This window comes from Megalopta genalis, chromosome 5, assembly GCF_051020955.1.
Source record: "Megalopta genalis isolate 19385.01 chromosome 5, iyMegGena1_principal, whole genome shotgun sequence".
NCBI lineage: Eukaryota > Metazoa > Arthropoda > Insecta > Hymenoptera > Halictidae > Megalopta > Megalopta genalis.
In genome coordinates this window covers 10,702,228-10,728,275 of record NC_135017.1, presented here as the reverse complement: position 1 = coordinate 10,728,275, position 26,048 = coordinate 10,702,228, and the positions used below count along the sequence as shown (strand labels likewise).

General features: G+C 44.0%; 1 protein-coding gene across 13 annotated transcripts in view; it reads right to left on the bottom strand.

Annotated features, from left to right (window-relative positions):
• Positions 1-26,048, bottom strand: part of heph (polypyrimidine tract-binding protein 1 heph) — a 492,203-nt gene that overhangs the window by 27,995 nt on the left and 438,160 nt on the right. For all 13 annotated transcript variants that reach the window (XM_076521472.1, XM_033471509.2, XM_076521471.1 and 10 more), the window contains 3 exons: positions 22,550-22,601; positions 16,966-17,024; positions 4,320-4,548 (listed from right to left, as the gene is read on the bottom strand). In XM_076521472.1, the coding sequence (XP_076377587.1) occupies positions 4,320-4,548; positions 16,966-17,024; positions 22,550-22,601 (340 nt within the window). The remainder of the gene's footprint in view (positions 1-4,319; positions 4,549-16,965; positions 17,025-22,549; positions 22,602-26,048) is intronic.

Below are 26,048 nucleotides of genomic sequence, written 5' to 3'. Positions count from 1 at the left end.
ATGGCGCGTTGAGAACCACTGTGGCCTAGCAAGCTGGCAGCAAAGTGAAGCTACGGCACGAATTAACTCGCTCGGCTACTACGGGAAAATAAATCGAGCGAACTGTAACCACGGCGAGAACTCATGGCGGGGCTTGGGAACCCCTGCTGGCTCCGGATTTCAACCGGCGACGGTGTGCAGCTAGTACGCTAAGCGTAATTGGCAGCAAAAGTGTGCGCAGACTATATGGCTTGAATTGTTTTACTTAGCTGCTACAGCAACAAATCCAAATAAATTCATTCGCACCATGGCGTGAGCCCATGGTGCGGGGCACAGCCTCTATCGCGCCACGGTTTTCGTTGATAGAGGCTCGAGACTCGGCGCACTCCGCCATGGGTTCGCCATGCCTATTGCTAATGGTGAACAAGCTGTGGGAATTTTGATTAGCTATGATTCGCTGGTTTTTCGTGTCAAGGTCGATTTACCGTGGGCTTTCGCAGCCACTAGCACAATTTCGGCCACGATGTTCGTCGACGAATGGTGTTCGTCTCCCTTCTAACCAGACTGTATCTATCGGAAATCGGCGAATTACGTGATCCAATAAGTCAGACGATCGGTGGAAAACGTTTCAGAGTTATCATGGGCTTTTTCGGGGACGCGAGTACAATCTAGGTGCAGACGGTTGCGATATGCGATTTTTATGTTTTTCTTCTCGCTCCGGTCAATGGCAGTTTTTACAAAAATTTACCTATTGTTTAGTGAACTAGTACCTCGAACATCTCAACAAAAATTCGCTTTTTCCCAAGATTTTTTTGCACCACATAATATAGCGTATAAACTTTGCGTCCTATGTTTTAAACAATTATGCGAATTCGAACGTCTGTAAAAGCTTTGGATAATTTTTCTCGTTGCTGAAACTACAGCGGTTTTGTAGATCGAAGTTTCCTCTTTCCAATGACCTGCAAAAATTTGAGCTACGATTTTTTCTAGCCGTTTTATCAAATTTTGTATGCGATGTGTGCGCGGTTAACTATAGAGTTATTTCGAATGCACTATAGGATTTTATACGAGCGAACTTATTGCTCGTTTCTGATTCATAAAATGGCTGGAAAAAATCGTACGTCGATTTTTGAGGTGTCGTTGTAAAGAGGAGGCTTCGATCTTCGAATTGATGGAAAATTTAACGAGGAAACAAAATTTTTGAGGATTTTAGAGATGCTTGAATTTTCCCTATTTTCAAGCAAAATTGTATCTTCAGTTTACGACTCGCTGTAACTCGGAAAAAAAATCTGAGGAAAAAATGAACCACAGGAAGCAAAAGTAGAGACTTCAAGCTTTAAAACGAGTTAAGCTGTATCGTGATACGATCTTTTTTCACGAAATTATAATAATTTCAAGATCATCGATTTCATTGAAATCATGAGATCATGAGTAATTTAGACGATCGAATTTGATCCTCGTTTTTCATTTATAAAACAGCGAACAAAAATCGCTGATCAATTTTTGAGCAGTCGTTGGAAAGTAGAGATTTCAGTCTTGAAAATGAGTATAGTTCGACCACTGTACGATTTGTCTTCACGAAATAACAATGGACGGAACATGGTCCATTTGTCTTCAACCACGAGAGTTTATATTTTTCGTCGCTCGAACAATTTGTAATTTTAGCAAAAATCTCTCTAGCCATTGTGCAGCGAACTAGTCGGTGCAGCATGTCAGTTCCGCGGCTGATTGTAAATATGAAACGGCGAGAGATAAGGGTGGCAAGGGGGTGGGGGGTAAAGAAACGGTCCAGCGGAAAGTCGAAACATTCGGTGGCATCGATCGGCCTGGTATCCGTGTTCTCCCGTTGCAGCGCAATTAATTAATTTACCCGAGGAAATAATACCGTCTGACCGCACGCAATTCGATCCCGCTCGAAAATGGAGCTGAAAACGACCGGCAAATTGGAAGCAGGGAGACATGGCGGCGGCCGAGGCGGCACCGGCACCCGCCGGCTCGCGCAGTCACGAAATAACAATTTATCATAACGTTCGAATGACAGAAACGGGTCGGTATTGCTATTAATATAATTAATTCTAATGGACTGAACGCTGGGAAATCGCACGGCTAATTGATCGATCGATTCCCCGGGCCGGGGGCCCATCGATCCGCACCGGTGGCCACTGACTTCGTGAAAACATCGCGCGGAATGCCGAGGCACCATGTAAAATTTAATGGTGCATTTTACTCGATTCCGTAATCCGTTCCCGACCGCTGCGCCCGGAATTGTTTGTACATTTTCCTACCCGCGTTCCCGTTCGTTCCCCTTATTTTTTTCCCCGGCTAAATAGAAAATCCATTACGGCCGCGAATAGTTCGAATTTCGGAAACGAAAGACTCGCTGCTCGGTCGGCGTTTATTAAATTCTGCGGTATCAACACAATCCTTGGCCACCGGCTCCTAATGATTCCACCTAAAACCGTGTACTCGTCGCTTCGGTTTTCACCGTTCCCGGATTTTCACCGAGGTTCGAACTAATTTGTCCAGCTTCCCGAAAAATTTCAAGTCGCTCGGTCGATCGAAAAATATCCCGTGAAAGAAAGTACCAATGCCGAGGCACGCTTCACCGCGCGATAAAACCGTGCGGAAAAATCGTACGTCAAGTTTTAAGGAGTCATTTTAAACGGGAGACTTCCCACTACCATCTCATATTTCAAAGATTTCGAAAAACAATTCTTTGAACTCGGTACAGGTGACAGAATGCGCCAAATCTTGAAAAACGAGACTTCGATCTTTTACTTTATTTTTCATTGAGAAAGGGTCAAGCTAAAAAGTAACGTTCAAGGTTATTTCCACTATGTTCAAGTAGAGACTTCAAGCTTTAAAATGAGTCGAGGTGTATCTTCGTACGATTATTCTCATCGAACTTACGAGACTTTGAATGTTATCGATATTTCGAAGCTCATTGGGCCATGAGAGATTCAAACGTTCGAACTTGCTCCTCGATTTTTATTCACGAAACAGCAAGAAAAGATCGTAGCCTAATTTCTGATAGCTCGTTGGAAAGTAGAGGCTCTGTTCTTCAAGATGAGTCTAGTTCGACCACTGTGCGACTTTTTTCCACGAAACAGCGATAGATTGAATATGGTCAATGTTTCTTCGATCGTAAGATCGAGTCACCCTTTGAAATAAGGACATGATATCCGAAGTCCAGCAGTGTTGCCAAGTGTGGGAACCGTGTAAAATGAGGTATAGATTTTCGATGGTAGTGTTCGTTTAAGTTTACGAAATCGTGGAACACGGGAACGAGCCTCGGGGACAGGAGAGGCCTAGTTTGCCGGTCGACGGAGATCAAACGGTGGACGGGAAGCAGTTCTTAGATCGCGCGCGACGAGGCTGTGATTAAAAAGTAGACACACGCGGCTGTTAACGAAAAACACATTCCGGCTGTTCTTCTTCTTCTTTTTCTTCGTCCACGGCGTGCGCGAGTCGGAGGAAATAAAAGGGGGAATGTTTTAAAAAGCGAACCGTGCAGCCCCCGCGGGCTGATGCGAGCGGAGTAATGGAAACGCGCGGGATAACGGCGCACGGATGATGAAAATCCGGCGGAATTCAATTTTCATAATGAAAAAAACAGCCACGTTCTGGAAAGTTCCCGCTAAACTCGCCGGCCCGGTTACTAACTTGTCGGGAATTTCATTTCATAGATACTTCGCCTTCGTTCGAGACAGTTGCTTCTTCGTTATTGTACAACCGCGCCATTATTGTCGGGTCCACCTAGCTCAGGTGTTAATTAAATTTTATCTTAACGACGTCCGCCCCACTCCCGCCCGGCCGATGAATACCGGTACGAGCCACAAAGGCGCCGAAAGTTGCCGTTCAAAGCCCGAGATTCCCTGGGAATTGTCGAATTAGTTGGCCCGTCTCGAGCGGTTAACAAAGCATTTTTTAGCCGCCGACGGGATCGACGATTTCTCTGTAAAAAAATTGTGAGCGCCCACGAAACGCTGACGATAATAGCCCAGAAAATTTCGGATCGATAGGTTCGCCGGTTCGGTAAAGAAAAAAAAAAGAATTCCGGAACGTTGCCTCGATCTTCGACTAGCGAATTAAACTAATTAAACTAGACAACCGTTAATTGCGAATAGATTTGTCATCGCAGGGGTAAAGGTAGGTTTTAAATCGCAAGGTGATTAATCGGTGATCGATGCGATCGCCCTTCGAAGGAGGTAAAAGGTGCTTGTAACTCTGAAACGTTTTCTTATCGACGATGGCACACGATTTGTTTCTTCCTTTAATGAGGCTGACTTTATTGAATCCAAATGCAATTCGTCCGATTTGAGCGAATCATAGCTACTCACCGGGTATTCTAGCGCGTGGCTGTGACCCAGCACCCATCAGCAACTGTGGAAGAAGCTCACCTCCAAGTGCAAGCGATGCAGCGTCCAAATTCGCGTCACCGGTCGGCAGCGTCGGGTTGGTGTAGTCCCTCGACTTGTCGTTATTGTATTTCACGTTCAGGTTCTGCATCTTGCTGTAGTCGATGCGCAGCGTGCAACAGGAATTGTAGATGTTCTGGCCCTCCAGCGACTGGAAAAGAGAACCACCAACCGACATGTTACCGCACGAATTTTCATCGGACCGCGGAACCATCCGATCGGTGCTCGTTAGCCTCGTGATCCTCGGCGACAACCTGGTCATACATTAATTTACCGAGCGAAAAGAAATACAGCGAATCCCCTCGAATTGCCAACAATTGTATAAAACGAGTTGCGAGGCTCGAATAATCGTATCTGTTCTCCCCAAATTGTCCATTTTTGTGGGCAATCTGAGCGTCAATTGGGGAGAATTTACTGTATGCAGCTTTTTACTGTGTGCCGTGTCTTTGAACAATGATATCGATGAAAATGAATTATACACGGACATAGTAGAGACTTCGGGCTTTAAAATGAGTTTAGTTTCGTTGCTCTACGATTTTTATTCACGAAGTGACAATATTTATAACATCGTCGATGTTTCGATGGTTGGAAATTTCGTTGTATTATCTGGAACGAGCTTTCTCGTTCACTCTGTCGCGAATAAATTTTGTTAAAGAAGTTGACGTACGGTCTCCGAAAGCTGACACTTCGGGCTTTAAAACGAGCCGAGCTCCATTGTCGTATGATTTTTTTGCACAAAGTTATAGCTGTTTGAATATCAACAATTTGATCAACGAACAATAACGCGCCTTATTTCTCGCAATCAGGAAAATGTGACTTATGCCAGCATGATTCCGCTCAATTAGGTCCATCAAAATTGAGTCTCAGACTCGCCTTGCGGTTCGTTTTTATAGTTACGAATTGTCAACGACTATAAAAACGAGCTGGAAGGCTCGAATAATCGTATTTCCTCTTTCAAAATTGTCCATTTTTGTGCACAATCGAAGCGTCAATTAGAGAGACATTACTGTAATCTGAGCGTCAGTTAGGGAGACATTACTGTAATCTGAGCGTCAGTTAGGGAGACATTACTGTATCGTTGACTTCCACAGGCGCCGCGATCACGCGAAAAAGTCGCGGATTCCGGTTATCGAGTGCGCTAACGAGTTCTAAGCAAGCGTGCAGATTTTCCAGCGAGAAGTTGCACACAGCCAGGCCAGGGGCACAGCGCAGTCGCAGTTAGGCCGGAAAGAGGCGGTCTAATTGTGTATGCAGGTTCAAGACTGCGTATGAATAGGTACAGGCACACACAGCCCGGAGCATGTCCAAGCAAACCTAGCCATGTGTTTGACCTGCGTATGCACCGCTGACCGTGCATTGTTGGAGCATGCACGTGCGCCTGCGACCGGACTACGTTTCGCTGTATCTCTCTGTCGGCCATTTACACGGGCTAATGAATTTCATACATAATTACCGGACCGGTTGCGTACAGGTGGCCCGTGGCGTCACCCGAGGGTTAAGACTACCCCACGCGTTACTCCTGGTATCGGGAGGCCAGGGATCAGGTCACGGCGAACCGTGTTACCGTCGCGATAAAAATTTGCCGAATTCTTGATAACGTGGCCTATCGTGCGATCACGACAAAAGGGTGGTAAATTCGAAAATTACTCAGAGCCGTGCATCGACCGACTAGTTTGGAAATGAGACCGCTGAGACCGACTAGATGTTCGCGAATTTTTAAACAAATGGTGGCTCGATGAAATTTTTTTTAGACTTTTAGGTTATTGTTGTGGGGATTTTACTGTACAGAAAATGTTTATTTTATTTGAATATGTTAATTTTTTGGGGGAAATATTTCGAATCATCCGAGGAAAGCATTCAAAATTGGATCGAGATTCGCGAATTTTTAAATAAATTATGGCTCGATGAAATTTTGTTTAAACCTTCAGGTTATTGTTGTTCGGATTTTACTGTACAGAAAATATTTATTTTATTTGAATATGTGCTAATTTTTCGGTGAAAAATTTCGAATCGTTCCAGGAAAGCCTTCAAAATCGGATCGAAATTCGCGAATTATTGAACAAATGGATCGATGAACTTCCTTCGAACTTTCAGGATACCTTTTTCGATGCTTCAGCGTACAGAAAAAAAAATGTTTTCCGCCAAGAAAATAAATTCTTTGAGCACCAACGGGCTTTTGAAACCTAAATTACCATTGTTTACCCTGAACGTTCCATGGATCCGTGGCGGAGAGGGCCGAGCTAGCAGGAATGAGTGAAAAATATCGAATGCCGATTGTTAGATTTAATTTGCCGGAAGTTTCAACAGTTTTTCGCATTCCCGCGCAGAAAAGGGTAGCGCGGGAGCACCGTCCGCACTGGTCGAACTATTTTTAAGGCCGGCCGGGACCGGGGCTGCGATATTAAAATAATTTAATTTCAGATATCCGCGGAAGTTTCTTAGTCCGCGTTGCGTATTCTTTGTACGCCGACGAGCCGACCGCGGTGTGTCATTTCAACGGACTGATGAGAACGAAAGGAAAGCGGAAAAAAAAGCGGCCGGGATATTGCGTTCCCGGGGTCCGGCCGCGTTTGCAACGGATTTTTAATGAATTTTCAAGCCCGAATTCTCTTACGGTCGCGCGTAATCAGTTTAAAATTATTTCGGTCTCAGCTAGCAGGGATCCCTAGTCCTCTAGCGTAAGCAATTAGTCAACCGGACGGTTTCTGCAAAGCGAACGTTAATAATTACGTTTCCCGGGGAATTCTTTCGGCCCGAAAATTAACGGGAATTAATAAACAGCTCGGCCTGGCCGGGACGTTTCGGATGAAAGTTCGGCGGAAAGTCAGCCAACGGCTGAAATTCGAAATCGAATAAAGGAACTTTATGGAACTGTTATAATTTCGCGACGAAGAATCCCGCGACAATAAAACTGATCTCGTTATGGAGCTTGAATCCTCTGTTTTCGCTAACCATTGTACATTTTCTCCGAAGATCGTATGATGCGGACGAAACTCAAGAAATCACGTTTGTCTTGAAAAAGGTGGCAGATTCGAACGTGTGCAAAAACTTCGAAAAATTTTTGTCGTCACTGAAACTATGATAGATTTGTAGAGTGAAGCTTTCTCTTTCCAAAGAGCTGCAAAAACTTGAGCTACGATTTTTTCCAGCCGTTTTATTACATTTTGTATGCAACGTGTGCGGGGCCATCTATGGAGTTATGTCAAATGCGCTGTAGGATTTTGCACGACCGAACATGCTCTTCGTTTCTATTTCATAAAGCAGCTAGAAAAAATCGCAGGTAAATTTTTGAGGAGCCGTTGAAAAGAGGAGGCTTCAGTCTTGAAATCTACTTCAGTTTCATTTCTGTAAAAAATTTTTCAATGAGTTTACAGACGTTTGAATATCCCTCATTTTTAAGCAAAAGGATATCCTCAGTTTCCGACCCGGTGCAATAGAGAAAAAAATCTCAAGAGAAAATCAACTATGCACAGCGAAAGTAGAAGCTTCAAGCTTCAAAATGAATCAAGGTGTATCACTGTACTGTTTTGTATGCCGAAATTATGAGGCTTTGAATACCATCACTTTTTCGAAGTTTATTAGGTCACGAGGGATTTAATTCATCATACTTGTTTCTCTTTCCTGTTCAATAAAACAGCTAGAGAAAATCGTAGAGCAATTTTTGAGGAGTCATTGGAAAGAAGAGGCTTCAATCTTCAAATCCACATCAGTTCCATTTCCGAAAAAAATTTTTCAATGAATTGAAAGAAGTTTGAATTTTCCCTATTTTTAAGCGAATAGGTGCCCTCAGTTCCCGATCCGGTGCAACAAGAACAAAAATTTCAAGAAAAAATCAGCTACGTGCAGCGAAAGTAGAAGTTTCAAGCTTTAAAATGAATTAATCTGTATCATCATAAGAAATTTCTTCTGGAAATTATGAGACTTTTAATATCATCGATTTTTAAATCATGAGGAATTTAAACCACCGAATTTGTTCCTCGTTTGTGATTTACAGAACAACGGGAAAAAATCGTAGAGCAATTTTTTAGCAGTCGTTGGAAAGAGGAGGCTTCAGTCTTGAAATCCGTTATAGTTTGATTGCCGGAAAAAATTATCCAAAGTTTTCAGAGGTATTTCAATGTCACCCCGCAGGTGGTGCAGATTGAAGTGCTTCTAGAAGCTTCAGGAAATTATTGTTCGGACCGAATGCATAACAGCTTCGATGACAAATATAGAACCATTTCCTTGGAGAGCCGGCTGATCGAGGATCTTTATGGAAATCGGTATATCGCCAGCGAACGCGTCGGGAGGGATATCGAATCAAAAGTTCCCGCCGAACACCGAGACACCCGGGGCCCGCCGAGGCCTTCGGCCGCCTAGCGAAACGTGATTTCCGGCTACCGAGAAATTTCGCGAATTTTCGCAGCCGTCTAGCGGCGCGCAGCACGCCGGCTAATAAAACGCGGCGCGGATTCGAATTTTCCTGGTGTAATCGAATTCGCCGGCAGCGCAGAGAACTCGTTCGTCCGCTCTCGAACGACCGAAGAAATTCGATTACCGCGGCAGAGTTTCTACCCTTCCTGCATCGATTGTTTACCACGCATCCAGCCCACCGCGCCCTCCCCCCCTCTTCCTCCTGTTGCCCTCAAACCGAGCGAAAATCCGCGCTCTTTTTTTTCTTTCGCGGGGCTCTCGGCCCCCCTCCCTGCCCCGCCTATCGGCACCCCGAGCGGCGTACGATTCGCGACTCGGCCCGCCCATCCTCCGGCAGAAAAAAGCCTTTGTCGGTTCGTTTCTGCCGGCGGACTCGCGAATGCGATTTCGCAATTTAGCGGAAGTCACGGGAACACGACCACAAAGCGACCCGTGGAACCGTTTCTCGCCGGCCGGCAAGAACCGGCCGAACGTTTTTGCGAATTCTACACGCGAAATCTCTGCGTTATTTCGTGTCTTCCGGCGGCGCGTTTTCACTTCGGCCGGCTGCGCGAGGCTAATTCGAATGCTAGGCGAACGTTTGTTGAATGAAACTGTTGGTTGCGCTTCGCAGCGATGCCAGAATGGGCCAATCTTTATTTTAAGGGTCCAGAGATATTTCGCTCTTTTATGTTTAGTCTCGTAGATTTCGCCGAGAAAACGCCAAAAATTCAAGTCCCAAGGCGCGCAAACCATTGGCTCGAAAGTTATTCGCGTTCGAAGTTGATTTTCGAGCGTTTTTGACATGTCGGTACGATGCCACATTGGAACATAGTCCGTCGAGAGATGTAATTCCGTGAAAGGAGCAGCAAGATGACAGCAGAAATGTCAAAGAAATTCCTCAGAAGGGCTGCTAGATGGCAGTGCAAGCATAGACGAGTAGCCATTTTGGCTAATCTTTACTTCGAAGGTTATGCATGCGTATACGAAGGCTTTCAACGCGTATAACTTTTGAACCAATTGTTTACGCACCTCGGGACTTGAATTTTTGGAGTTTGCTCGACGCAATCTACCGGATGGTCCATAAAAAAGCGAAAAATCTCTGGACCGGTAAAGTAAAGTTTCGCGTCCGTTTAAACAAAATGAGCCCACAGTAGGTTGCCTTCGAACAAAGATCGACAAGCAGGACAAGCTGTGACGGGTTCGAGTGAAACAGATCAAAAATAGGACGCGTTCGAGCTAAGAGAACTGATTATTTAAGTCGAAAAAAAAACTAACGATGTTGGATTTAAGCGAACATTTTGCTCGGCGACGCAGTAATCGCAGTTGTTTGCGTTGACTGGTGCCTTTTTCCGCGGCCGGCGTAAATATTAATTTAATGCGCGGTCGATCCGAGGGAGGGGGGTGGCAATTACGTTGGGGAATAATAATGTAAACGAAGTCGATAGAGGCCTCACAAAGGGGCGTGTAAATAATCGTTCGGCTTGTAAAATCTGGCGCGCCGCGAATCCCGCGGGTGTTCCCTAACATAAAAACCGCCGCGAGAGGGAAGCTCTCGTTTTGTTCCCGTTTAGAACACGCGCGATATAATTCGCCGATCAATTTTTCATCGGACTGTATTACGGTAGCATTACGTTCTCGTCGCGTACGAATACGATAATTTTTCTATAATTCGCGCTCAGATTGCGCACAAAAATGGACAATTTGGAACGAGGAAACATGATTGCTCGAGCCTCGTTTTTAAAGATATCGGTTGTCAACAACTATAAAAATAAGGCGCAAGGCTCGAATAATCGTATCTACTACTCCCAAATTGTCCATTTTTTATGCCGTTTCTAGTGTCAAGATTCCATAAATGACTGATTTCTACTTTGTCTGGTATAAATTGTTACGGCTCCCCGCGTGCTGTGCTTTCGAACAATTTTTTCGACGAAAATAAATTATACACGGAAAAAGTAGCGACTTCAAGCTTTAAAATGAGTTTAGTTTCGTTGATCTACGATTTTTATTCACGAAGTTACAGTATTTTGAACATCGTCGATGTTTCGAAGGTTGGAAATTTCGTGTGAAGTCTGGGACGAGGTTCTCCATCCATCGTATCGCGAATAAATTTTTTTAAAGAAATCGACGTATGACATCCGAAAGTAGACACTTCAGGCTTTAAAATGAGCCTAGTTCTATTGCTATAGGATTTTTTTTCACAAAGTTATAGCTGTTCGAATATCAACAATTTTTTCGGAAATTTGGAACTCCGATGAAACTAATAAAATCTAGAACGAGAGAGAATTCCCATCCATCGTGTCGCGATTAAATTTTGTTAAAGAAATCGATGGACAGCCTCCGAAAGTAGACGCTTCGAGCTTTAAAATGAGCTTAGTCCCATTGCCGTATGATTTTTTTGCACAAAGTTATAGCCGTCTGAACATCAACAATTTTGTGGAAAATTTGAAACATCGACGAAAGTAGTAGACGGCTCGTTTCTATAATTACCGATTGTCAACGACTATAAAAACGAGACAACGATTGCTGTATCGTTGAACAAAATATTCCGGACGCGCTATAAAATGATGCTAGCCGAAAACATGTACGGGGCATAGTGATTCAATTTGCGGCGTGTGTCCGGCAGCGTGGGAAAACAAGGCTCGGTTCGCGCCTGAAATGCAAAATAATACGGAATAACATTTTCCTTCGATCGACCGCCGCCGTTCGATAAACCTCGATCGATCGATCCTGCCCGTGGACAGAGCCATAGGCGGCGGTTCCATCTAAGAGGATCACCGGCGAGTAAGCAAATCCAAAAATCGGGAAGCGAAGGAGGCGCGAAGACGAGAGGGAAAATATGTGGAAGCCGGCTTCCGTGTTCGCCTGCTTTTCGCTCTCTTGTTCTTTTTTCTTTCTCTCTCTCTCTCCCTCTCTCTCGCTCTCTTTTCGCTTCGCTACGGTAAACTCGATTTTAAAAACGCCGTTTCAGCCGGTGTCCGATGTAGCTCGCTGTAAAATGTAACCCGTTTAAGAAAGTGCCCTGAATAAACACGCCGAGGGACAATGTTTTTAATTAAATTAGCGAAACACCGTTGCGAAGTTATTAAGAGAACTTTCTTCGCGACGGGGCCCGGTCGACATTGCAAAATGAAGTTTTTACGCGCGAAGATTCGACGCGTGTTCTCGCCGGAATTAAGCGCTCCGCCGTAGAGAACTTCGTTCCACGGTTCCCGGCGCCACCTTTTTATCGAGGAGCCACCTGACGTATCCGAAACAACGAAGCACGTCCCATTTGTCTCGTAAACGCGGGGCAAACAGCGTCAGGTCGGCGTCTTTTCCGGCGAGCACCGAATAGGAGAGGCTTTCTAAAATTCACGAAATTTTTAGAACTCACAAAATTGTCCAGAACACCCGCGAAATTTTTAAAGTTCAGCGGGTTTTTCGAAAATTCACGGGATTTTTAAAATTCACGAGGCTTTTTTTAGAATTTTGTTTCTCGAACGAAAGCGGCGGTTATTTGTCTTTCGGGCGTGGAACGCGGAATGAGAACGGACACGCTGATTTAGAGAATTCTCTCTCGGCTTCGCAAGGAAAGGGGTTGACGGTAATTAACAAACACTCGGGAGAACCGAGAGGGCTTCGTTTTATCGGGTTTTCATGCGACCCGCTATAATTCGGCCAATACTGTTGATCGGAGACGGCTTTTGTACCTGTGATTGCACGATATTGACATTTAATAGCCATGATTTTCGGACGTAGCAGCAATTTAGGTGGCGCGCTCAATATCGCGACCAACCGACTTCGTTTTCCAACACATAATTTGCTGTTCGCCGAATCTCTATGAATTATAACCTATTCTTCTCGCAAGCGCAAGCGACGGACAATGGAACGAAAAATTGGGCGACATCCAATTACGAACTCGCGCAAACCATCGGGCAACGAATATTTTTTGGAAACATTTTTCGAGCCAACTAAAATCCAATCTACTTTTTTTACGGTTAATTGATCCAGATGTGAAACAGTCTCGAAAATCATTTACAAGGATTATGTCGTTATAAATTATTAGGAAGACTCGACGACGTAGCACCTAACACAGGGCACCCTGTAGCCAAGAAATCTTGAAAATAAAAATTTGCTGTCGTCATAAAATTGCACTCCAGCTAAGATAAAAATTAACGGACGTCCAGAGAAAGATATAAAGTTATTTTATTAGCTAATAAGTTATTAATGGTGAAGACAAGTCACAAAAATTGTACCTATCTCGTTAGAAGCTACTAAAGACCCAACGAAGTATCAACTAACAAAGGACACCCTGTAGCCAAGAAACCGCGAGAACAAAAATTCCCTAACACGAAAAAATCGCATTACAGCAAATATAAAAATTAGCAGAGGGAAAGATACAAGCCAACAATAACCGAGAAAAAAAAGAAAAATTGAACCTGCTTGTTCCAAGCTAATAAAAAGACCCAACGAAGTATCAACTAACAAAGGACACCCTGTAATCAAGAAACCGCGAGAACAAAAATTCCCTAACATCAAAAAATCGCATTTCAGCCAATATAATAATTAGCAGAGGGAAAGATACAAGCCAACAATGACCGAGACAAAAAACTAAGAAAAATTGAACCTCCCTCGTTGCAGGCTACTAAAAACACCCAACGAAGTATCAACAAACAAAGAGCACCCTGTAGCCAAGAAACCGCGAGAATAAAAATTCCCTAACATGAAAAAATCGCATTACAGCAAATATAAAAATTAGCAGAGGGAAAGATACCAGCCGACAATGACCGAGAAAAAAAAATAAGAAAAATTGAATCTCCTCGTTCCAAGCTAGTAAAAAGACCCAACGAAGTATCAACTGACGAGGGGGCCCCGTAGCCGTAAACCTCGAAACTAAAAACGTGTCGACGCGAAAAAGGTAACATTTCGGTGAAGATTAAAATCAGCAAACTGGCTAGAAGAAAGATAGCAGGCGAGGAAACGCGGTGTGTCGTCATTCTATCCTACTTGGCCGTCTCAATCAAGTAGCATATAACTAGGGCCGGGCACACAGAGCTTCTATGGACCGTGCTGTTGCGAACAACCTGTTTAACTACCCTCTCTCCCTGTTAAATCGTCCGGGCAGTGGCTACTAGCTTCTCGTTGCAGGCTGTTTCGTGTAATGAACGGTTCCTTGCAGCCCAAATTAACTGCAACAGCTTATTTGCGGCGGCGGCCGGGCGCCGCGTTGTTCCGAGGCCAGGCGTCGAAAGTTGTAGTGTTCCCGTAAGCCGAGAACCGCAAGCCCCGTGGGTCGTGGGGAGGGAGGGGGGGGGGGCAGAGGCAACATCAAAGAGGGTTTTGAAATGGATTCGGCGGGAAAACGGTGATCGTTCAGCCGGCGTTTTTATTTTATTTTGCCGGAATTTCGAACATGCCGGGGCCGCCGCCGCGGCGCGTCACCGTTCATTTTGATCATTAGACCGAACTTTTATTCCCGCGATCACAATTTCGGGTAATTAACGAGCCCGCGCGAAGCCGCCGCTCCTTTTTTTTCTCTCTCTCTCCACGCAACCTTCCCCCCTCCCCCCGGCCGCCCTTCTCACGCAGAAGTTCCCGCCGGAGTGGGAAAAAGTTTTAACGAAGTGGGGCTTGCGGGCCAGGATTTAAATAAGCTGATTTATGATATACAGGGTGTCCCGGGTTCTTTTGGGTCGATCGGCATGTTGTAACGGCGAAAATAAGAAAAGAAAATGCCGCGCGAACATAGGCAAGAAAGTGATTTATTGAAAAAAATCGTAAGAAAAATGAGAAACGAGAGCGCGGCGATTTTCGTTCGAATCGAAAACGCGTTAGCGGGGAAAATAGATTTTTCAAATACTAAATGGACTGCAAATATTTGTACGTTCTCGTATCATACTGAATTTGACAAATAAACCTTTCTCGAAACAGTGGTTACACGTGAAAAAATAGCGTTGCAAATATGTTTAATTGAGTAACGTCCGTATGCAGCTACAAAAGCTAGCTAAAAATGGTTTTATCAGCCAAGTTCTGTATTTGCACGCGAAGATAAAAATATTTACACTCTATTTGCTGCTTCAAAAATCTATTTTTCCCAGCACTGTACGTTTTCGCCTGTATCACTGGACAACGTATTTATGCGAAATAAAAATTTAGTGCATCCGTTGCAAGAAACCGCACGAACATTTATTCCCGTTTCGAATCGTTCTAACGAGTTGTAAATATTGCAATCGAACGATTGAATTCGTGTAACAGTGTCGGCGTGTTCCGCGTTTCATTTTTGTTATATTTTTGTTACATTTTCGTCTCGAATGCATAAAATTCGCGATGCAACGATCACAACTCGCGCGGTTTTCGAAGAGATTGCCGAGGGGAACTTGGCGATGCGATCATCGTTTCCGCGTGACAGCCGGCGTGTGCGTGCACAGTTGTCCTCGCCACTGTGTATTCGCCGACCCTATTTTATTCTATTTTATTTTTCATCTTCCCCGACGAGAGTTATTCGTTAGCCGGATTGGCCACGCTCGCAGCAAATCCGGGTACTTGGGGCTTATCGTGGCTTTTTCTGCGGCTTTCCCCCCCTCCCCTGCGAAATGCATTACAGGTCGATCTGAACACGGTCGTTTTAGTGCCGCGGGAAAACGGTGTTGCGATGCGTTGCCAATCATGCTACTGCCCCCCCGTCCCTGCGCCGCCGGTCGGGCCTCTCCCCAGTGACTTCATAAATTGATTGACTTCGGCCACCGTAGAAATTCATTCGATTGCCGCGCAGCACCGTGCCCCGTTGCTTGCGCTTTGCGAGCGTTCGGCTACGTTCGGGAGACCGTTCGCGTGCGTTTAAATGGCCGGCGATTTCGGATCGGAGGAACGGCGAATAAAATTCGTGATTTCTCTCGCGTTGTCCGTCAATTTGGGAACGAAAATGGGCAACTTGGGAGGCGGGGATACGATTATTCGAGGCTCGAGGCTCGCTTTTATGGTTCTCCTCTTTTCAAGTTGTACATTTTCATGGATTTTGAAGAAAAATCCCTCATGGAGGGACAATGTGAGAGAAATTATCGTAGTTCTATTAATTAGAGTTTTCAGCTTCATTGTGAAATATGCTGTTTTGTATTGGCCCGTAGACGTGACTCAATATTACATCAAAGCAAAGGAGTCTTTAGTGTTAACTTTTTAGCTACCTTGAACTAGATGATAGTCTTTAATTTATTTAAAAAATTATACTGGCTCTGTTGACTTTAGTTTGGAGCATCAAAGTGAAATAATTTCTTTGGCATCGATCTATAAATATATCTCGACAGCACCAAGTCACTTGGACCTTCGGTGCTAACTTTTTAGCTACCTTGAGCTAGATGATAGTCTTTAATTTATTTAATAAATTATACTGGTTCTGTTAACTTTAATTTGGAACACCAAAATGAAATAATTTCTTTGACATCGATCTATAAATATATCTCGACAGCACCAAAGCATTTGGACCTTCGGTGCTAACTTTTTAGCTACCTTGAGCTAGAAGATAGTCTTTAATTAATTTAAAAAATTGTAATGGTTCTGTTGATTTCAGTTTGGAGCATCAAAGTGAAATAATTTCTTTGACATCGATCTATAAATATATCTCGACAGCGCCAAAGCACTTGAACTTTCGGTGCAAACTTTTTAGCTACCTTAAGCTAGATGATATTAATAAAGAAAAATAATGATATTATAGTAATTTCTCTCACATTGTCCGTCAGCTTGGGCGCAATGCGAGAGAAATATTACTCTGCATTGGACCGCAACACCGCGGCTTCCGCTAAACGAGCGAAATGTTCTCCGTTTAAAAAATTAATTTATTAGCGGGCACCGCGTGGTCCAGGGGATCATTGACTTTTTGATTATGGTCCCGGTGGATCCTCCCGGATCCGCTAAGCCAGTGTCCGCCAATAATTCGCCGGCCGGGGATGAAAAAGAAATTCGTCGACGCAAATAAGCGGCCAGCCAGTCGGCTACACGAAGTATCCTTCCGCCGTTAATAAAAACAGTTCCGGGGGAGGTCGCGGCGAAATATAGTGGGCACGAATGAAAATTTGCATTATTCCCAACGTAACAGCTGCAGCTTCTAATGGATGGCACGGTGTTTCTCAAAATATTCCACGAAAAATTTCGATCGGCCGGAGGCACTGCTCCGGAAAAATGGCCCCGAGCGGATACTTACGAGTTTAGCAGTTTGCGCCGACAGCATGTCGGCGTATTGTATTAGCGCCTGGAAGGTACCTGGAACAGAAGAACATTTACATTTTTATCGCACACAATCGAGACCGCAGCTTAATTAATCGGAGCTTGATTAATCGGAATTTTAACACTCGATTTCGCAACTAGGAAATTAATAGCGATTTTTTAAGACGACGTTCTTCATCGGTTATATCGTAGACAAATTTTTTCGTGGAAGATTATGAACAGATTCTGAAAGTAGAGACTCTGAGCTTGAAAATGAGCGAAGTTTGCGCGGCGTACGATTTTTTTTAACCAAATTGTGAGAGTTTGAATATTTATTACTGTTTGAACGTCGTCAATTTTGCTGAAAATTTTCTACGATGACGTTTCGTATTTACCACGTGCTAGAAAAATTTATTAACAAAAAATAAGTTACGGCAATTGAAAGTAGAGGCTTCAGCCTTCAAAATGGTTCTATTTTGATCATCGTACGGTCTTCTTCAACGGAATTATGATCTGGTGAATATTAACTACTGTTCGAACTTCGGAAATTCGGTCGAAATTTATAGGCATGGGGATGTTTAAAAATTATTTATTTCTCGATGCTCTTCCATGGAGACTTTCGAAGACTTTATATCGCAAATGAAAGCCAGAAGATCGTGCTTTCTGATGAATTGCTAATGATTCGTAAGAGATTTCGATGTCACGTCGAAAACAGGAAAAATCGTAGCTCGCGGTACCATAGTACCCAAAAACACAATTTCAGGACATGGTGTAGCTTCGAATGAATTTTTCTCCGCTTTCCCGTGGGAATTTTCGAACTTCTGAGACCTCGTATTGAAGCTGAAAGATCGTATTTTACGATGGATACGCGAAAGTTTCCAGAAAGATAAATCATAACATAAAAGATTTCGAAAAATGTACCCCTAGCGCCGGTTGACTAAATAAGTATCAGTTACGCGCCGTTCGTAAATTGATATTAAAATTGATCGCCTGAAATTTGTAACCGCAACAGTAACGGTTCAAATCGAATTTGTCGAACTGGTTGGAACCGCGAAATTCTGATTGCGGAGATAATGGGTGAAAATCGGTGGAGCGCCCGGCGAAAAATCGTGTAACGGCTGCGGGTGTATCGCAGCGTCCCATTTCGAAAACCGAGGGCGGCGCGGTTTCGCAACGGTGTGTTTGCGTTCTGCCCGGCGGCGTTGGATATTAAATACAGGAGAAATGAAACGGGAATAAAGGGCGCACGATTTACGGTAATATGTTGCGGCGTCGGACACTCTTTCGTCCCCGAAGAATTTTTATTGCCGGCCGGTGTTCGTCCGCGCGCGCGATCGAATAACGATGTGAATTGAATAACGTTTGCTGCGACGACCGAACGAAAAACTCTATGTATAACCCGTTGTCGCATTATATGGGCAATAAAATGTCGGCCGGTGTTTTTATGCAGATGAAATTCAACATTAACGTCATAAATATTCCCGGCGGGGACCGCGTGGCCGCGCGGAGCCATCGCCGAAATGAAAATCGGTCGACCGGTCGGCGACGATTCCATTAAACTCTCTTCATTCTTTTTTTACCCGGCACGCCAGATGGTCGATCGCTCTTTTTTTCCTCTATGACAGAGAAGACCGGGGTACGTTTATATCCGATCACCGCGAAAATACGCGGTAATTCGAGCTTCCGCGAATTATTATTCGCTCGCGATCACCGTCGATCGTTTTCACCAGATTTTGCGGCTGAAAATGTGGGGCGAATCATTTCCTCTTGCTCGCAGCATGTTTTGCAATTTTCTAAAAATGAAGTACGTGGAGATGTTGCAGAGATTAGGCTGTTTCGAGTGAGTCTAGGATCGGTGATCTGCGATTTTTTTTTAGGGAATTATAGAATTTTGAAGATAGAGCTATTTTGCTTCGGAGTGCAAAATCGAGTGCCGGTGGCACACTTTTGATTCGAATAGTTATAGATCGGTAAGAAAAAATCGTACAACGATGTTCTTGAGCTCGTTGGAAAGGAGAGACTTCGAGCTTGAAGATCGTCGTAGTTTCATCGACCAGAAAAATTATGTGACTTCCGCAGAGACGTTTGAATACAAAAAATAACAATAAAACAACTATTTTCACTTTTGCCTCTGCAACTTCGAATAAAAAAGTTATAGCAAATTTTAATTTGAAGTAGTCGTAAGCGGAGATTTTGGTCTTCAAAATGAGCTAAGGTTCATTGTCCTGCGATCATTTTTCGCAAAGTTACAATGATTTGAACGTCAAAGACTTTTCACATTGGATTTTGTTACTTCATTATACTTCGCCGATTTGACACCTTCGATTCAAAGAGCCATAAAGTGGCAATAAAAAACCGTAGGGTCATTTATTCGGTGTCATTGGAAAGAGGAGACTTCATTCTTCAAAATCACTATAATTTCATTCCCGGAAAAAATTTTTCCAATTCACCACAAGTCTGTAAATTCGAAAAATGGTAAGAAAGAGAACATTGTTGCAGAAATTGTTGTAGTTAACGATGCAATAATCGTATGGTAAAATAATACAAGAGCATCGAAAGCGCATTGTTCGCGCTTTAAAATGAGTCCCGATGCATCGTGCTGTGATATTTTTGAACAAAGTTACAGAGCTTCCATTATCAATAGTTGTTCAAACAATAACAATTCTGCAATTTTTGCTTCACGCTGACATTTTCTATTTTACGTAAAAATCCGCAGTCTAATGGCATTTCTGGTCGACGCGGGCATTTTTTATTTTACATAAAAATCCGCGGTCTAATGGCATTTCCAATGGACGCGGACATTTTACATTTTACATAAAAAACCGCGGTCTAATGCGTTGCTGTTAATCGAAATTCTATTTTCGGGGAAAGGCAAAAATTGGAAAGCACCGCGTCACTGTTTTCGAATCGAATTATAAGAAAGCAAATGGGATCGCGTTTCGCGGAGCATAAAGACGAGCTGACAGCGAGCCGGCCGTGTTCTCGTCGGAATAAATGACGGCGGAGGCTCGAACAAAACGGATCGTGCGTTCTACGAATTTCGAATCAAAGACAGAAACGAAGATGGCGCAAAGCCCCCGCGCGTCTGTTTCCCGGCGGTGAATTCGCTTCAGAAGCGTGTTTCAAATGGAATGAAATGAAATGAAATGAAAAATACAAATCTCCGATGGCCCCGGGGCCAACGCTGTTCGCGCACAGAGGGAGCAGCCGGGAACGCGGAAAAAACAGAGCGAACCTGCCAGTTGTGCGTGTGTTTTTAATTTAAAGCGCGGCCGCGCAACACCGAGATACAGGAGTGCCTCTTAAATTGAAATTCTTCCCGGAGATTTCTTTGAAAACACACAATGAAAAATGCCATCGGCGCCGAACCGTTTTCATCCGGCCGGAGTTAGGAATTCGTCGGCAATTAGAAAAACCTCGAAACAGAAAGTTCCGACGCGGAATTTGTTCCGCTAATTTTTCATTTCGCCCGGTCGACGTGACGAGTAACTGAAAAACTCGCGGAAGATAAGCAATTTGGAACGATCAACTTAGCCGCGATGCGCGCTAAACAACGCCTCGCGTCACGAGGGCTCAAGTGGGCGGAGCGTCCGCGGCCACGCCCATCGCGCCGAGCCAGCCGATTCGCTAAAATTCCAGCATCATCCGCGAAGAAACGTCTCGGTTGCGTCCAGCGGCTTTTTTGAGGGAATTATTTTTTCGTTTGTAGAGTAGAATATGTTGAGGCGGAGAAGCGAACCGAAAGTGGAGAATGAAAAATATAATTTCCGAAATATCTGCAGTAATTTCTCCCGGAAATGCTACATTTTGGGTTGCCGTGAATTTCTCTAGGCTAATCTTGCGCCTATGTAATTTATTGCTACCTCGATGCTAAGTTCGTCAAGATATTATTATTATTATTATTATATTACTATTGTTATATTATTATTATTAATATTATAATAATTATTATATATTATTATTATATTATATTTGTTATTATTACTGTATACAGTTAATGTATAATATTTGCCGACTGCCCCGAGTTTCCATAAAAACGAGCCACGAGACTCAAAAAAATCGTGTCTTAGCGCGACTTAGTATTCTCAGATTTGCCTTTCGATTTCGATTCGAAACAATTCTGGGAAACATTCCTGTACGTGTCGCAATCTCGAGATCGGTCGGACAGCTTCTCGCCGGGATGACGGGAAATGGCAAGTTCTAAATCGAGGCCGACTTCTGCAGGCCTGGAAGGGCAGCGTCGAAAATAAAAGCCAAGATTGCTCGGAATCGAATCGGCAACAGGCCGGGCAGGGTGAAAAGGGGCGAAAAAGGATATGAAGATCGAATGGGCGAGCAGCCACTTGACCGAATGAAACTTTAATTGGACACTGCGAGGGCGCGCCTTGGCTTCAATTTGGGACCTATGCCTCTCTGATTCCGCCAATCAACGACTATTTGTCCGACTGTTCTTTGAAAATCTGTTGCTCCTTTTGTTCGCCTAGCTGTCGTTTAATTGAACGTCTCTTTCTTTGAACTTCCCCCGAAACAATTGCTCCGTGTGTATTGCTCGCTCCGCTCCGATCGTTCTACGCGCGTTTTACTAACGGTTCGGTGTCATTTAAGCACGCGTTCATTTAAATGATTATTTTTAAATGGAATATCTTTTATCCGGAAGTTTGAACAAGGAACGAAAATAATTAAATGTTACTGCGTGAACATATGCGTGAATTGCAAGATGTAGAAATTAAATAACAAGTCCGTCCTTTTTTTAAATGATTGAAGTAAATGAAAAATAACGTATTGACGTTTCTAAATTTAAAAAATTCTTTTACTATCTTAAACTGCATCCAATTAATTTTGCCTCGGACGCACAAAACTCCCGTTTTACTATCATTTATACGGATCCAAATAACTTATTTATAACCATAAAATTGATTTCTAATTCATGAATACAAATTCAATTGTTATATATTAATTGTTATTTAATTGCCAATTATGTATCAGCGATTCGGCGCAGCGCGTCGAGCACGCGTCACAGACAGAAAACAATAGTTTTCGAAGGCATAGCGACCACGAAGTCGGCGAGTTCTTCAATAACTATGAACGTAAAAATTTGCGAATATCGTTGGAAGTGTAAGAAATACGTATGGAATCGTGCGTAGCTTTGTTATGAGAAAATACGAATGGAGACGCGTTTCTACGGTAGAAGGGCCGTCCTTAAGTCGGTAAGAGGGTTTCTTGAAGTCGATAAATATTTGCCGGCTGTTTGAAGACAGATCCGCAGAAAAAGAAATTTGTGCAGCGCGAGGTTCTCGCGAGTCCTCCCGTCTCCCTCTGTGCCCGGCTTAAAAATAGAAACGTAAGAACAGGTGCTTTCGAGACACCCTTTGCAACACTCGAGCGCAATACCGAAAGTACCGACGGCACGAAATGCGCGCAGCGCGGCGTCGACGTCGCCGGCCCGGAATGTACACGTCAAGCACACTGAAGTACTAAAGTGCCGTGGCATGTCTGCCTCGCGAGAGTGGCATCTATACGGGGTGGGCTCCATGACTACTGTCTTTGTATTAGAAAGCTCGGAATCCGAGACGTGTACTTACTGTTCTTGGTGAAGGTGACGATTTTCAGGACCTTGCCGAACCGTGTGAATATCTGCAACAGAAAACAGCGACCACTCGTGTTAGACCTCAGATTCAACATCGTACAGATTTCATACATAAATTTTTACAGAAAAATTTCGTTTAACTCGAGCGGAGATATTTGAAACCGAAAAATGAGAAAAAATCGACTATTTTTACTTTTTATTCCGCAACATAGGGTAAATTCTAGCAGAATTATGATTACGGTTATTCGAAAGCGGAGATTTCGAGCTTCAAAATGAACCGAGGCTCATCGATCTACGATTTTTTTTCGCGAAGTTACGATGCTTTGAATATCGAAGACTTTTTACCTAGGATTTTGAGACCACATGAGTCGAGGCATCAAATGGTCGATTGCACACTTTTTATTCAAAGTGATATAAAATGACAAGAAAAAATCGTAGGATAATATTTTTGTACTCGTTGGAAAGGGAAAACTTCACGCTTGAATATCGTTTCAACTTCGTTCGCTAGAAAAAATTTTTGAACTCTCTACAGGTCATAGAATTCGAAAAATGACCAGAAAATAGGAACTGTTACTAAAATTATTGCAGTTGACGAGAAAATAATCGTATTATAAAACAAAATACGGGCCTGAAAAGCACATTTCGCGCCCTTTAAAATGAATCCAGGCTCGTTGTCCTACGATTTTTTTCAACGAAGTTTCAGAGTCTCGAATTCGACTGTTCAATAAAGAACTCGTTTTGCCTCGAAACAAGTCCCCTAACGCGGGCGCCTGCGCGGAAAGCTCGTTTCCACATCGTCCTGAGATTGTAAATAATTACGAACGCTTGATAAAATGAAAATACGAGAATATTACATTTGTTCACGTATTGTTAATTATTTGACTCACTCGAAACCGTTGTTCGAGCACCTCCCCGAACAAATTTATTTTCACGAAGCACTCCCGGCTAGTCCGCCGAGAATTCATGTGTGATTAATTTTTTTGCGTAACGCAGCCTCGAATTATTTAAGTAGCCGACTACGCTGTTAATATCGCTAATTTATTTCCGAGGGGTTCTCGCCAACATTATCGCAATTAAAAGCACTCAAGATCGCATCGTGATTTACATTGCTGCCGCAAAATTTTGCCGGGTAACGGGCATACACAAATTTCGTTAATTAACTCTATTCCCTTTCTATCTCCGGAGTAATTAAAAAATTACGGCCGCGGACGTGCCGATTTTCATCCTATCTCTCCGCCGCGTCTCCGTCGTTTTTCGCATCGCGACGCGCCGCCCGCGGAAAAATAAACAGGTCGAGGAAACGTTAAATTCGCGGACCGTGCACGGCGAGGATCGGGCCCGGATACAATTTCGGCTGCGACGAGCTTCGATCGAGATCGATTCCCAAAATCATCGATCTATAATTTCGGATCACGTCACCGGCGTCTACTCGAAAAATTGTTAAGACACGCGGTCGAGCGGAGGGGACGGGGGGCTCCTCGGTTAACCGGGTACAATCCCGCGAACTGAATTAATGAAAATAGTCATCGGAGTGCAGGGTCAGGGGGGACCTGTACATCCCCTCATCAGCAAGAAGTACCGGCACGGTCCCCAACACCCGTCGGCTCAATGGGAATTCGCGCAGGTGATGACGAAACTGCTAACCAGCACAAATATACGGCCTGGTATTATTAATGCAATCGTTCGACCACTCCGCCCGGCAAAATTCATGACAATGACGTCGGTGTTCGCCGGAGACCATGCGCGATTATTAGCCCGAGGCTCGGCGCTGAACATGACTGCGAATGTTGCGCGATACCGTCCGAAATTTCGACCTCGCCGCTCCGGGTGATTCGCATCGATCCTTCCCGAATCCGTTGCGGCGATATCCTTCCAACCGTCATTTGAAAAATAATTGAAGCCCGCGCGACAAAACCTCTGCGTGCTCCGAAAAAGAAACAATGAACAGAAATGTTGTTCAGTGATTGCAATCAATGAGAAACAGTGTAACAGTATTCCCAAATTGTCGATGTTCTGTATTTTATCATTTTTTTTTTTACACGAATGCATAAAATGGGCGGGGCATCGTGCGGTCGCCCGGCCTCCAGGGCGGGGCCAGGCGCCGGCCGCGCCAGTTAGACAGCGGGAGGGTCACGTGACGCCCGGTGACTCGGCCGAGCGGGCGGAGCCAAGCCAAGCCTACTGTCGCGCGGCTCCGGAGTCAAGAAAGTGTAGTTTTTGAAAAAGGTGTAACACTTGTAAAGCTGCAATTAACGTTCGTCGATAAACAGCCGGTCGTCGAACGGTGTCGAACCGGACCGTAAATGTTTGATTAATAACGCGGCAGGTATGTTTAATGGTCAGCTGTCCGGATAATTGTTCGAATTAGTGGAGCGCGCGTGCTCGCAATTATCAGGCCGAGTTTTCGGAAAAGTCCGCGGCTGCAACAAAAGCGGCCCGCGGTATTCTCCAACAAAGCTTCTTAAAATTCTATAATCCCCGCGCAATTACGAGAATTATTCGAATTAATTGATTCACCGGTGAGCGGGGGGCGTGCGAGCGCGCGCGCGCCGTGGGTGTAAATCACCGTGAATACCTAATGAACGTCATTAGTTCAAATCTCTTCGGCGGGCCTCGAAACTTGCGTTCAAGTAAATCCGTTAACGGAACAAACGTGCGCGCGATGCCGATATCCCTCTAATCGACTCGCCGTTCAATTTTCATCGGCTAAACGAATTCATAATGACGGAGGAAACATTAACCGCGGGGGAAATGTGGAATTATCTCGATTCGGCGAAACTCCGCTGTGAAAACGAGAATATACGGGCTTCATGGAGACATTGCAGATATCACACGTTATAGGACGGAAAAGAATTTTATAATTCTTTTTCTATTAATGCGGAACAATGAAATTCATTTCTCAGCTATAGTTGTAAATAAATATACGGTGAAATACGAATATTAAATATCGAAGCTTGGAGAACGAATTTGCTGTCAATTGACAGCGAATATGCGACAAATGCAAACTGATTAAGAAGAAATTAAGAAACAAATTCAAGAACAACCAGCCTCGCAAACGTTTCTTTCGCTTGGCCCCGTTCTTTCCCGTTGCATTCTCCTTTGGTTTTCCGGTCGATTGATCGTTAAGCGAAAATAAATTCTTCATTTGATCCCCGGAGCGCGATATTGAATATTCGATGGAAACTAAAATGCGTGATACTGGCTGCATTAGCGATCTCCTACACCCCCGCAAATCCGTCCTCTTACGCGGCGAGTGGTTCCATTCACGTTTCCACATATTTTTCGCCTCGCTCCCGCGACATGAACTTTTGAAAGGCTCTATTTACTCGTTGAAAAAAATGCGCGACATATTTGGAACACTGTCGCGTCTTAATAATCATCCTGACGCTCGTTATTCTCTCTCGAAAATTAACCATTTATTCTGAGCAACGAATTTTTCAGAGACGTGAGACTCTTTTTGTTAATCCCTTGCACAAATGCAACGAAATGTAACA